This window comes from Perca fluviatilis, chromosome 14 (genome assembly GCF_010015445.1).
Source record: "Perca fluviatilis chromosome 14, GENO_Pfluv_1.0, whole genome shotgun sequence".
In the NCBI taxonomy this organism is placed as follows: Eukaryota; Metazoa; Chordata; class Actinopteri; order Perciformes; family Percidae; genus Perca; species Perca fluviatilis.
In genome coordinates, this window is record NC_053125.1 from 5,546,682 (window position 1) to 5,559,796 (window position 13,115).

At 42.6% G+C, this 13,115-nt stretch overlaps 1 protein-coding gene across 7 annotated transcripts in view; it reads left to right on the plus strand.

Moving 5' to 3' along the window:
• The window catches only part of mtmr1a (myotubularin related protein 1a), a 29,786-nt gene extending 17,779 nt beyond the window's left edge, over positions 1 to 12,007 (plus strand). For all 7 annotated transcript variants that reach the window (XM_039823368.1, XM_039823373.1, XM_039823369.1 and 4 more), the window contains 10 exons: positions 22 to 171; positions 1,404 to 1,592; positions 1,711 to 1,896; positions 3,255 to 3,413; positions 4,097 to 4,144; positions 5,061 to 5,153; positions 6,776 to 6,889; positions 7,648 to 7,691; positions 9,745 to 9,877; positions 10,967 to 12,007. In XM_039823368.1, the coding sequence (XP_039679302.1) occupies positions 22 to 171; positions 1,404 to 1,592; positions 1,711 to 1,896; positions 3,255 to 3,413; positions 4,097 to 4,144; positions 5,061 to 5,153; positions 6,776 to 6,889; positions 7,648 to 7,691; positions 9,745 to 9,877; positions 10,967 to 11,128 (1,278 nt within the window). In that variant the 3' untranslated portion in view covers positions 11,129 to 12,007. The remainder of the gene's footprint in view (positions 1 to 21; positions 172 to 1,403; positions 1,593 to 1,710; positions 1,897 to 3,254; positions 3,414 to 4,096; positions 4,145 to 5,060; positions 5,154 to 6,775; positions 6,890 to 7,647; positions 7,692 to 9,744; positions 9,878 to 10,966) is intronic.
• The last annotated feature ends 1,108 nt before the right edge of the window (positions 12,008 to 13,115 follow it).

Below are 13,115 nucleotides of genomic sequence, written 5' to 3' on the forward strand. Positions count from 1 at the left end.
GAATACGATGTGTTTTACCAGGGCCTCCCTAATGAGAGCTGGACCATCAGCAAGATGAACAGCACCTATGAGCTGTGTGACACCTATCCCTCCACCCTGGTCATCCCCACCAACATTACAGAAGAAGACATCAAACGGGTGGCTGTGTTTCGAGCCAAGCACCGCATCCCGGTCAGTCTGAGAAGCACATACTGTACAGTAGGGTTGGGAACCGAACTCGGCACTTTTTGGTGTACCTGACCGGATAACGTCGGTACTGCCGAGGACCGATTCACATTAAATCAAACAGGGCCTAATCTCTGTACCTGAGCTGTGGTTGTAGCTGTATTTCTGTCCTCACTGCATGTTGACAGAGAGTGGGGCTCCGACACACACACACACACACACACACACACACACACACACACACACACACACACACACACACACACACACACACACACACACACACACACACACACACAGAACAAACTCGAGCAAACTACGTTGTCTCTGCAGTTTGTTCAAGTCACAGTGAGTCACAGCAGTTGCAAGTGTAGTTACAGTTTTTCAAAACTTCACGCAGACAGCGTTCGCTGCGATATGATATTAATGGCGAACACGGTCGCGGCGCTGTTAACGTTACACTACCTCTGAGACGAGCAGGCACAACGGTGGTTTCTGTGCCCTGGTGACTGACTGACAGGCAAGTCTAGTTTATATTTGGCACATCTCAGCAACAAGGCAATTCAAAGTGATTTACATAAAACATATACAGAGCAATTAAAAATTTTCATGACAACAAAACAGGCTAAAATAGAATAATATACAAATACAAGTTCAAGTACGAGTACGAAATGAATAATTATTTGATTTAATAGGTTGTAGGGACGGATTTGGGAGGGGAGAGGGGGGAGTTTATGTTTTGTTTATTTTGTTTTGAGTGTAAAATGTTCAAAATAAATAACAAAATGTTCTGAGTAAATAGGATAAACAGGTTTGGAATTATTTTTACAACTGGCTTTGTTTTGTAGGTCTAGACCACACTATAATTTCCCACGAGCAAGCATTTAGTGCAACAGTGGCGAGGGAAAACTTCCTTTTAGGCAGAAACCTTGGACAGACCCAGGCTCTTTGTGGACGGCATCTGTTGCTGCCGGTTTGGACACAGACACTGATACATATATACATACTGTATATAGTAGCTGTTGTTATAGCAACAAAAGCCATCTCGGCTGCTTTTTGGAACCAAAACGCTGCCAGCTTCTTCTTTTTTTTTTTTTAACTACAAAAGCGCCCTAGTCAACTTGTGTGTGTCTGTGTGTGTGTGATTGAGTCAGAATAATCTACAGTGTGTGTTCAGGATATTAAAGTGACATGTGTTCAGTCCTCCTGGTCCTGAACTGACCCTGCTCTTCCTGTAGGTCCTGTCTTGGATTCACCCAGAGTCTCAGGCAACCATCGTACGCTGCAGCCAGCCGCTAGTCGGCCCTTCAGACCGCCGCTGTAAAGAGGATGAACACTACCTCCAAATCATCATGGACGCCAACGCTCAGTCCCACAAGCTGACCATCTTCGACGCCAGGCAGAGCAGTGTAGCAGTCACCAACAAGGTGCAGCCCGCTTCCTGTTTTCTCTCCTTCTCTCCTCACCTTTGTGTCACACGTTAACTGATTTTGTTCCCTTTCTCCTTGCAATCCCTTCCGCCTCTGCTGCCTCCACCACATGCAGGCAAAGGATGGAGGGTATGAAAGTGAGAGCTTCTACCAAAACGTGGAGCTGAACTTCCTGGAAATCCCTAATATCCATGTGATGAGGGAGTCTCTGAGGAAGATGAAGGACGTGGTTTATCCCACCATAGATGAAGCCCACTGGCACTCCGCTATCGACCAAACACACTGGCTGGAGTACATACGGGTAACTCGCACAATAAAGGATAATCGTTTATTTTTTTTAGCAATATAGAAAATCTCCATGGTTGTTTTATTGTCTTAAAATGAGTAAACTATTAAAGGGTAATTTTGGTATTTTTCAACCTGGACCCTATTTTACCATGCATTGGTGTCAAAGTGATAAAAAAACAACGTAATCCTATAGACAAATGTGCACTTTCAATTGACGTCCACTAAAAGTCCTGTTTTTGCCACCCTGCATGCTCAGATTATTTTTCTAAGTTTCTGACAACATTATGGAAGGATCCCTACAGAAATAGAGCTTTTTTAAAAGAGTCAGATCGTTTTTGTTTAAGCAAAAATAGCCTGGAAATCGCCATCGCAAAACTCACCAGACTCCATGTAAATAATCAGTACTTTTAGCGTGTATAGAGCCAGCATATTTTCACATGTAAATGGGTAAATTAAGGGTTTATTTCAACCAAACCAGAGTGGTGATTGTTGGAACAGCGGAAAGACGAACCAAGAAGGCTTTTGATTTTGTTTCTGATAAAATGATAAATGGAGTCTGGTGGGTTTGGTGATGGTGATTTCAAAATGATCTTACTCTTTAACAAAAAGGTCTATGTCTGTAGGGATCCTTTCCATAATGTTGTCATCATCATCATCATCATCATATTCTTTATTCAGGACACACACAAATGGTCCATAGCACAATACAAAAACATAGCAAAATACAAACAGATACAAGATAAAACACATACAATATTTTTCAGATAATTGTCAGATAGAATCACTTAGTATATACTATATTATATATAGTATAGTATAGTAGCGCATTTGCCCATTAACTACATTGCAGCTTGTTTCACTGATGCCGACTTTAGTGGTCTCGCTTAAGGCAATTGTGCATAGTTTCTGAGTAATGAGGAATTCTAAGTAATGACAACAAAACTGTCAGAGCGTCCACATGATACAAGTCTTCTGTAATCGTGCACCGCCCCTCCTCCACACAGCTGCTAGTAGCCAAGGAGGACACGGAAAAAGATGGAGTCTTCAGAAGAGGTCATTATCTTCATTTGAGTTTCTGCGTGGGAAAGTCACCAGACGCCACGATCTTCTGAACATAGCCATACTGAGAAATACAGAGAAAGCAATGGCTTGAATGTAACAGACGTTCATTAATATCAAAAAGTTACGCACTAAAGCTTTAATACTGGATCAATTTAAAAAAATGGTTGTACCCATCAGTCACTTAGACACAAAAACATGGTAAAATAGGGTCCAGGTTGAAAAAATTACCAAAGTTACCCTTAAACTGCAAAGGGTGTATCATTAATATACTGTACTGGCAGTACACTCACATGTAAGTGTTGTGTGTAGCTGTTATTAGCAGGAGCAGCAAAGATAGCTGATAAGCTGGAGTCTGGAAAGACGTCGGTGGTGATTCACTGCAGCGATGGCTGGGACCGCACCGCTCAGCTGAGCTCTCTGGCCATGCTGATGCTGGACAGTCACTACCGCACGCTCCGAGGATTCCAGGTCAGTCACCGCATCACAATAACTACGTTGAAATGCACACAATATTCCAGTTTTTTGTGTTTATTCCGATTAAGTTGTTAATGAAAATGAACATTCCACTAATATTCCTGTTTGCATGCAGCCATGCAAACCAAATTTGAAATGAAAGTCTTTCGTAATGTTTAAAAGTAGGTGTGTTTCTCCTTCTTTTGTTTTGGCCATGCATCTCTTCTCTACCGCAGCCCTGCAAACAACTACAGCAATGCACAGACCTGACCGTAAACAGGCAAGAGGCCGTAAACTGTCACAAACTGCAGTAAAAAAAACCGATTGAGACGCAGTTTACGAATGCGCTGTATACATATGTCCAAAGAATGCTTCTAAAACCTGAATAATACCGACATATCCCACATGTCTTAATGGGAAATTGAATATGCTGTTTTCACGAGCCATATCATATTTGCAATATTATCATATTAGGAATAATAGTGGAATATAAGTGTGCATGTAAACGTACTGTGTGTCAACTATGTACTGTAGTCTTTATCTGTACAGTAGTACAGATAAAGTGACAGTAGTAGAATAATATACTGTGTGTGTGTGTGTGTGTGTGTGTGTGTGTGTGTGTGTGTGTGTGTGTGTGTGTGTGTGTGTGTGTGTGTGTGTGTGTGTGTGTGTGTGTGTGTGTGTGTGTGTGTTTGCAGGTTCTGGTGGAGAAGGAGTGGATAAGTTTTGGACACAAGTTTGCTGCTGTAAGGAACAGGGCGTTATTCCGATGATCTCATCATTACATCGTCCTTACATCATCCTTATTGACTCCTAGACTCACAGGGTGTAGTTACACATCTAAAACCAACTCTATTTTTTATGCATATTTTCCTGGTTTCAAACAAAAAAACAACACTCAAAAACATTTACCAGCCAGCAGAACATAAAAAGCATAGTGCACAGCATAACAAGAAAATAAAAAATACAAAGTAAGTATGGGTGCACCACCGAATCAGTCACGAAAAAAAAAAGATTGAATAAACAAAATAAAATGTCACCAGATGGCGCGAAAATCCAACTAGTCGGACTTACGTATTTTATGACACATCACCGGTGGTGGAAGAAGTATTCAGATGCTTTATTTAAGTAAAAGTACTAATACCACACTGTAAAAAATACTAAGTATCATCAGGGAAATGTACATAAAGTACTCAATGTAGAAACATCCTCCCATTGTAGAAAGTGTAAAGGATCTAAACAGTTGTGTGTTTAATGGTCTAATCATTTCAGCTGGACTTGTAGGCCGTTATATTGTTGGCTAGTTTACTTTGTAACAATCAGATTTTATAAACTATGTGTGTTTTGTGTGCAAAAATCTTAGTTTGTAAAGTCACTAGTAACTAAAGCTGTAACAGATGAATGTAGTGAAGTAAAAAGTACAAGATTTCCCTCTGAAATGTAGCGGAGTAGAAGTAGAAAGTGGCATGAAAAGAAAAGACTCAAGTAAAGTACAAGTAGCTCAACAATTGGACTTAAGTACATTACTTACATTCCACCAACTGCACATTACAGCCACGCGTATGTGCTTGTATTCATGTCGGATAAATATTACACACATATAAAACCTGATGTCCATAGTCCGTTCCATGTCTATTGATAGTATTGCTCTGTGTGTTGCAGCGCGTGGGTCACGGCGACGAGAACCACGCAAACTCCGAGCGCTCGCCTCTCTTCGTCCAGTTCATCGACTGCGTCTGGCAGATGACTCGACAGGTAAGTCTCCGTCCAACTACTACGAACCCAGGACATGTCCTGACAGACCGGAGTATATGTGTGACTACCATAGATTGTAAAGAAATAATGGATGAAGCTTCCGGGCCTGAAAAGCCAAGCCAATGCGAAAGTGCCATAAAGCTGTTTCTATAGAAGTGTATGGGAAAATGACCCTACTTCTTACTTAAGTTATTAACCTCAGTAATCATTTTCAAAATGAGTTCATGGTCTCAGTCGCTACTTTCAAGTCTTCTTCAATACAGCATGGATCAAGGACAGGGGCTTAGCGATGCGTCTCCATGGCCCTGTGTACATTAAAGGTGCTGTAGGTAGGATTGGCAAGATCCACAACTTAGCCAAAAGATTTGAACATCGACAACTTCTCAGTCCTCCCCCCTTTCTGCTTAAGCCCAAAACGGTCTCCTAAGCCCCTCCCCCCACAAGGGAGAATGAATGCATGTGCATGAGCAGTGATTGACACGCAGTTAGACACCCCCCCCCTGGCCTGATTGGTGCATCTGAACAGGGAGCGGTGGATTTTTGCAAATCGCACTACAGGCTGTAGGTGGAGCCAGAGGAGCCAGATTAATTTTTTTAATGACCTGCTTCATGTAGTTCTACTGGAACATAGGGTCAGTGTCAGCAAATATGACAGAAAGTTAGTTTTAGAAGTCTTACCTACTGCACCTTTAAAATAGCTGTGCACTTATTTTTTGGGCTGTTTTCTTCTTAAACGTTGGCCCTCTCACTATGTGTTTTCACTTCATTGAAGTTAATTGGAACATTCAGTTGTGTGAAAATGTCTTGTTCAGCATTCAGCCAACCAAGCTAGCTAGCTAGCTAGCTACTTAGGGCTGGACGATATGGAGAAAATCAGATATCACCCTATTCTAGACCAGATATATCGATATTGAGACGATATTGTAGGGTTGACAAATGGTGCTTTCACTAAATATTTTTTACAAGGAGATTCTAGATAAATAATCATCAGTAATGTGGTAAACAAGTTTCAAGTGAAATCATAGAGAAAAAATAAATAACTTTTTTCCAGATATATACTGACTATGTTGAGTATCATCAGTAATTTTATGATATCAAATGTACTTACGTAAAAAAAAAAAAATAACCTTTGGTTATGAACTTTATTGTGGCTTCCTTATAGTGAAGCATACTATTCAGGGTTTCCACACCTTCCTAAACATCCAATTCAAAACCTGACATCAACAAAGAGAAAAACAGAAAAAGAATTAAAATAAAACATTATGAAAAAATTATCTTTCACTTCAACGTATGAAAACATTTCTTGCAAGTAACAAGAAAGATGTTCAGGGGGAATGTAGTGGAGTAAAAGTGAAAGTTTGCGTAAATATAAATACCGACGTTAAGTACAGATACGTGACCATTCTACTTAAGGACACTAACATGACATCACTGCTGCTACGCCCATTATTGTTACAGTCCGTGGTGGTTACTCATTGTCATGAAGCAGCACACATAAAATACACACTGATATGCTCAGCCAATGAGAATGAGCCTGTTCATGTGCACGGGGGCTCAATGGCAGACATTTAGAAGCCTTCCACTCGTTGCTCCTCATCACTTCTGTTTCCTTCTGACTGCAGTTCCCAGCAGCCTTTGAGTTCAACGAGCTGTTTCTGATCACAGTGCTGGACCACCTCTACAGCTGTCTGTTTGGTACATTCCTGTATAACAGTGAGCAGGAGAGGGCGGCCAAGGTACGTGCCATCCTTCTGTTAACAGGGGGGGGGGGCAAAGGCTAATTTATGGTTGTGCGGAGGCTCCACAGGGCCGGCATGCGTGTGTGTGTGTGTGTGTGTGTGTGTGTGTGTGTGTGTGTGTGTGTGTGCGTGTGTTAAAGCGAGTGAGAGAGTGGCGGTGATTAGCTCCTGAGCGAGTAGCGACTCTAGAGTGATAGTGAGAGAAACAAAGTGTCTCCTCTGTTCTTTCTGACCACGGTGAGAAATCTGGAGCAGGAAAAGTTAACCCTCTCCTTGATTTCATGTTGTTTATGGAGAAGGAGAACCAGGAAATGAGTCGGGGGGGAAATGCAACGCTACCACGCCGCGGCCAAGAAACCACGGCAAAGAAACCACGGCAAAGAAAGAAAAGTGCCCATCAGGCTACGGTGTAGGGTACCTATCTCCACATACCTACATATGTACCCACGGCGTCCATTTAACGCAGAACCATAATTAAATCGACACGCCGCTCGGCCGTGGCTTGGTAGCGTTGCATTTCCCCCCTCCCGTCACTCTCTCACTCGCTCTACCACACGCTCGCCACGCACGCACTCATGCCGGCCCTGCTAGTCTCTTAAAGAGATCGGCGCTGACTGCAAAGCCCAAGTATAAACTTCAGGCCACTTACGTAGAATACGGCGAAAGCTCTGCGTGGAGCCTCCGCAGAAGCATAGATCAGCCTGTAAGGCATCTGTAAGAGCCATGTCCCATTAACCTCTCTGTGTCCTGTGTAGGAGGTGCAGACCCAGACCGTGTCCCTGTGGTCCTACATCAACAGGTAACATACTGACCGTTAAACTGTAATTACTCGCATTACTGTGATTGAGTAGTTTTTTGTGGACTTTTTAGAGTAGTTTTTAAGTATTATGTATGTTTTGTTTGCTACATTTTAAATCCCATCCGTTACTCTCTAACGTTGTTTTGCGCCGTTGCTCTGGCAAAGTACCCGTCAACAAACTCAAATGGAAAGCGCTGTAGGGCTTTATGCCCTCATCAAATCGCAATTCAATAAAAAAGTAACTTAGTAACGTACATTTTAGGTGAGCTACTTTGTACTCTTCCTTGAGTAGATTTTTCTACCGGTCATTTTACTTAAGTACTTCAGTAAAAGTTCATCAAAGTAATAGAACTTTTACTTAGGGATGCACCGAATATTCGGCTGAATATTTTCGGCCGAAATACTTTTATCACCGAAACAATACGGCCAAAATGTTGTGATGACGCAAACAGAAAACGCGACCTGCACGTGTGTCAGTACCCGATCCGTTCCACCTGCAAAGCGTCTCCTAGGCAACGAGGTTGAGACGGACCACGGAGTGAAAACAATGAAAAGTACGCTCTTAGAGTCTGTCAGCACACGTTTCAGTGAGATCTATTCGGATCCTCTGCACTTCATCGCGACTGTACTTGATCCGCGTTATAAAGACCATTACTTGGATGCGGAAATAAAGCATATGTTCAGTGAAATCCTGCAAGAAAGTGCCTCAAATAATAATAATAATAATAACAATAGGTAAGCTATTCTGTTCTTAGGCTACTATATACTGTATGTGACTATCAGATTGTAGCCATATTTCTGCTAGATATTTTTTTAATTAAACTTTAATATTAATTTATACAATTGCAATGCCTTGATTTTAGTAAAGTTAGTACACAGTCATAGCCATAAATGCAATGGTATTAATAATTGGCATAATTTCTGTCGGTGTTTCGGTTTTCGGTCTTGGTTTCCTCTTTTTCGGTTTTCGGTTTCGGCCAAGAATTTTCATTTCGGTGCATCACTACTTTTACTCAACTATAGGATTTTTGTACTCTTTTTCTACCTCTGAACGGTAGTACAAAGAGTCGTTGCTATGGAGATGATACGCCGTCTCAGTTTCCACTGGTGTGGTGGCGAGTCTTTGGTCTGAACTGGGCTTTAAAGGACCACGCTGACTTATTGGGACTTTGTCTTATTCACCGTGACCCCCAGAGTTAGATAAGTCCATACATACCCTTCTCATCTCCGTGGGTGTGGTAACTCTGTCAGAGGCTTAGCACAGATCCTGGAGGTAACCGGCTCCATCTAGCCTAGCTTAGCACAGATCCTGGAGGTAACCGGCTCCATCTAGCCTAGCTTAGCACAGATCCTGGAGGTAACCGGCTCCATCTAGCCTACTGCTCCCAATAAGTGACTAAATAACACCAACATGTTCCTATTTACATGTTGTGATTTGTGACACAGCCATCTTCTAACCGTATACATACTGGGAACTATATTCTCAGAAGGCAAAGCACTGCTACTTCTGCTACTTGGGCGGAGTGATATGCTTGCAGCACCTGAGAAGCCCCGTGGTGAGGAGCAGAGTGTAACAACGGTGCTTTTCAGGTGCTGCGAGCAAATCCCTCCGCCCAAGTAGCAGAAGTAGCAGTGCTTCACCTTCTGAGAATATAGTTCCCAGTATGTATACGGTTAGAAGATGGCTGTGTCTCATGTGACCTTGTTATTTGTACATGCTGTGACTATACAAATCACAACATGGAAATAGGAACATGTTGGTGTTATTTTGTCACTTATTGGGAGCAGTAGGCTAGATGGAGCCGGTTACCTCCAGCATCTGTGCTAAGCTAGGCTAGTTGGAGCCGGTTACCTCCAGCATCTGTGCTAAGCTAGGCTAGAAGTGGGTGCGTCAGACAGAGTTACCACACCCACGGAGATGAGAAGGGGATGTATGGACTTATCTAACTGTGGGGGACACGCTGAATAAGACAAAGTCCCAGTTAGTCGGCGTGGTCCTTTAAGAGTGATGGTGAGAGGAGCGCGTCTCTGACTGTTGAGTGTCCCCTAACAGCCAGCCGGAGGACTTCAGCAACCCCTTCTACGTGGACTACCAGCACCATGTTCTGTATCCGCTGGTTTCCTCCAGACACCTGGAGCTGTGGACCGCCTACTACGCCCGCTGGAACCCCCGCATGAGACCCCAGGTACACCGCCACTGATGGAGAGGGGGGGACATATAGAGCAGGAGCGCTGCTGGGTCTTTGTGGTGATCTTTTGGATCTACTTGAGGTGGACTGTGCTCATTCCGTCTCGTGTGAAGGGCTCATTGCACGGATAGAAAATGGCCTGAAATGCAAGTCTCCTTCAAAACCAGTCCATCTGGCCTACGTACAGTACAGGCCAAAAGTTTGGACACACCTTCTCATTCAATGCGTTTCCTTTTTATTTTCATGACTATTTACATTGTAGATTCTCACTGCAGGCATCAAAACTATGAATGAACACTTATGGAATTATGTACTTAACAAAAAAGTGTGAAATAACTGAAAACATGTCTTATATTTTTAATCTTACAATTCCACTAATTAACCCTGACAAAGCACACCTGTGAAGGTAAAACCATTTCAGGTGACTACCTCATGAAGCTCATTGAGAGAACACCAAGGGTTTGCAGAGTTATCAAAAAAGCAAAGGGTGGCTACTTTGAAGAATCTAAAATATAAGACATGTTTTCAGTTATTTCACACTTTTTTGTTAAGTACATAATTCCATATGTGTTCATTCATAGTTTTGATGCCTTCAGTGAGAATCTACAATGCAAATAGTCATGAAAATAAAGGAAATGCATTGAATGAGAAGGTGTGTCCAAACTTTTGGCCTGTACTGTAGGTCTTCATCAGGGACCCGACGACCGGAACATCCAGCAGCCCTCGCCTCGCAAAACTCTGTTCACAACAAACTTACGCTGAAAATGTCAAGTTTAGAAGAAAATTTGGACCGTGCAACGAGGCAGGCCTGCGTCCATTTCCTCTCTAACTGGGACGTTTTGGGACCGATTGGTGGGGATTTGCTATGGACGAAATACACACAGTAACATGAGCTATTTAAATTAGCTGGATACACATGTTCCACCAAAACAAGTTCCTTCCCGAGACTATTTAGCAGAGCCACCGTGACCTCTCCTGATATTACAGTTTTTTCTTTTAAAATTACAACTTTATTCTCAAAACACTACACTTTTTTTTTCTTTAAAATACTATAAAAATACCAAAATGTGTGTGTGTGTGTTCCAGGTGCCGGTGCACCAGACGCTGAAGGAGCTGCTGATCCTGAGGGCGGAGCTGCAGCGGAGGGTGGAGGAGCTGCAGAGAGACGCCACCTCCCACTCCCTGTCCTCCTCCTCGGAACACTCGCCCTCCCACTCCACAGGAACGCCCCTGCACGGCGCCGTCTGACACGCACGCGCACACACACACACACACACACACACACACACACACACACACACAGAAACACACAGAGAAAAACCTGCATGCAAATGCACATAAAAACACACACACACACAGTTTCATGCGTGTTTTAGCCCACTTACTACAAATACTGATGTTTACAATGTGAAGGAGGCTTTACAGAGATTCCTAATTTTATATTAACAATCCTAAATACAGTTTTAGCAAAGAAAAATCGCTGTTAAGGTAAAAAGAAAAAAAAATAATAAATTATTTAAAGAAAGTATTACAGACTAGCATGACACAGCACCTGTGCTTATTATTTATATTATTTAAAAAAAGAAATACTCCCCATTCAGAAAGACCAGCTTCCCCGGTACTGTGGGAATCCTCCCACTCCCACTGTGTTTTTGTATGAAGAACTCTCAGGGCTCAGTTGGACCTGTAGTGGTGGAATCCAACCACTGCACGCTCCCTCACACCTTCTCTTCCTCTACTCTGCCAGTGATGGGAACCATTGTTAGGAGTGTAGTTCTCCTCAAAGTCATGAGCAGAAAAAAAGAAAAAGTGGAATAACAATGCCACAAAAGGCGCCGTTATCCCTCCGCTGTAAACAGTGCCACCAGCTCCCTGCACCTCCGAACACTGCCTTAAGTCTAATTTATGCTTCTGCGTTTAATCCACGCCGTAGAGCGCAACAACTGGGATTGGTCCGCTCGCCCGTGGCTTGGTAGCGTTGCATGTCCCCCTAGTCTCGAGCCCCCGCAGAAGCATAAATCCCGCTTTACTGTGCATGTTTTTTCTTTATTTGTATAAGAAATAGTCTTTTTATAGTGGTTTCTCTTTCTTTATGTTGCCTTTCCGTACCACTTTGTCCCTTCACTGTAAATCCCTTGGATTTCTAATCAGTGTTTCTCACACATGACACACTGCATGTGTGTGTGTGTGTTGTGTGTGTGTGTGTGTGTGTGTGTGTGTGTGTGTGTGTGTGTGTGTGTGTGTGTGTGTGTGTGTGTGTGTGTGTGTAGAGAGAGCTCGTCCCAGAGGGTCCGACTGTAGGGATTCATTGACTGAAAGCGGCAAGTTCTGAGAAAGAACAGTGTTAATATAATTAGAGAACATATTAGTAAGATATGTTAGTTTTTTTATCGCATTACAGATTTCACATTATAAGACACATACATGTACAAATATTAAATATCCAAATTGAGTGAGAGACAAAAGAAGAAATTTATTAAACTTACAGATTAAGATTGTTAATAACAAATGATTATGGCTAATGGAGCCAGAAAACTTTCGGTCACTTTCTTAAAGCTTTAGTGTGTAACTATTTGATATTAATCAACGTCTGTTACATTAAAGCCATTGCTAAAGGCGTTGCTACCCAGCTAATTAAGACCATCAGGCTTGTATCATGTGGACGCCCCGACAGTGGTGTTGTCATTACTTAGAATTCCTCATGGGGGAGACAAAGTACAGGTCAATTATTTTAGCACAACTGAATACCGTTAACCGTTTTGTGGAAACCCCACATACGATCTGTACGTGTTCTCTCACGGTGAACAGGCTTTATGAGAGATTTGTCACCTGCCAATCCTGAATCCAATCACATGACCAGCACTCATTTTGCCTTTTATTTATTTATTTTTTAATATTTTTGGGGGGCATTTTTTTAGGCCTTTATTTTCACAGGACCGCTGAAGACATGAAAGGGGAGAGAGAGAGAAGGGGGGGAATGACATGCAGCAAAGGAGTCGAACCTGCGGCCGCTGCGTTGAGCAGTAAACCTCTATATATGTGCGCCTGCTCTACTAACTGAGCTAAACCAGCCACATTTTGCCTTTATTTTAAGAGTGCGCAGTCAATAACAATACCTTCATGTGGGATAAACAAATCCATCTGTGTTCCAAGAACCAACTGATCTTGATGACAGTTGGTTCGGAGAATTAAAGCCCATTTAAAGAACATCAGGTTCACCCCTCGCACCTCTGTC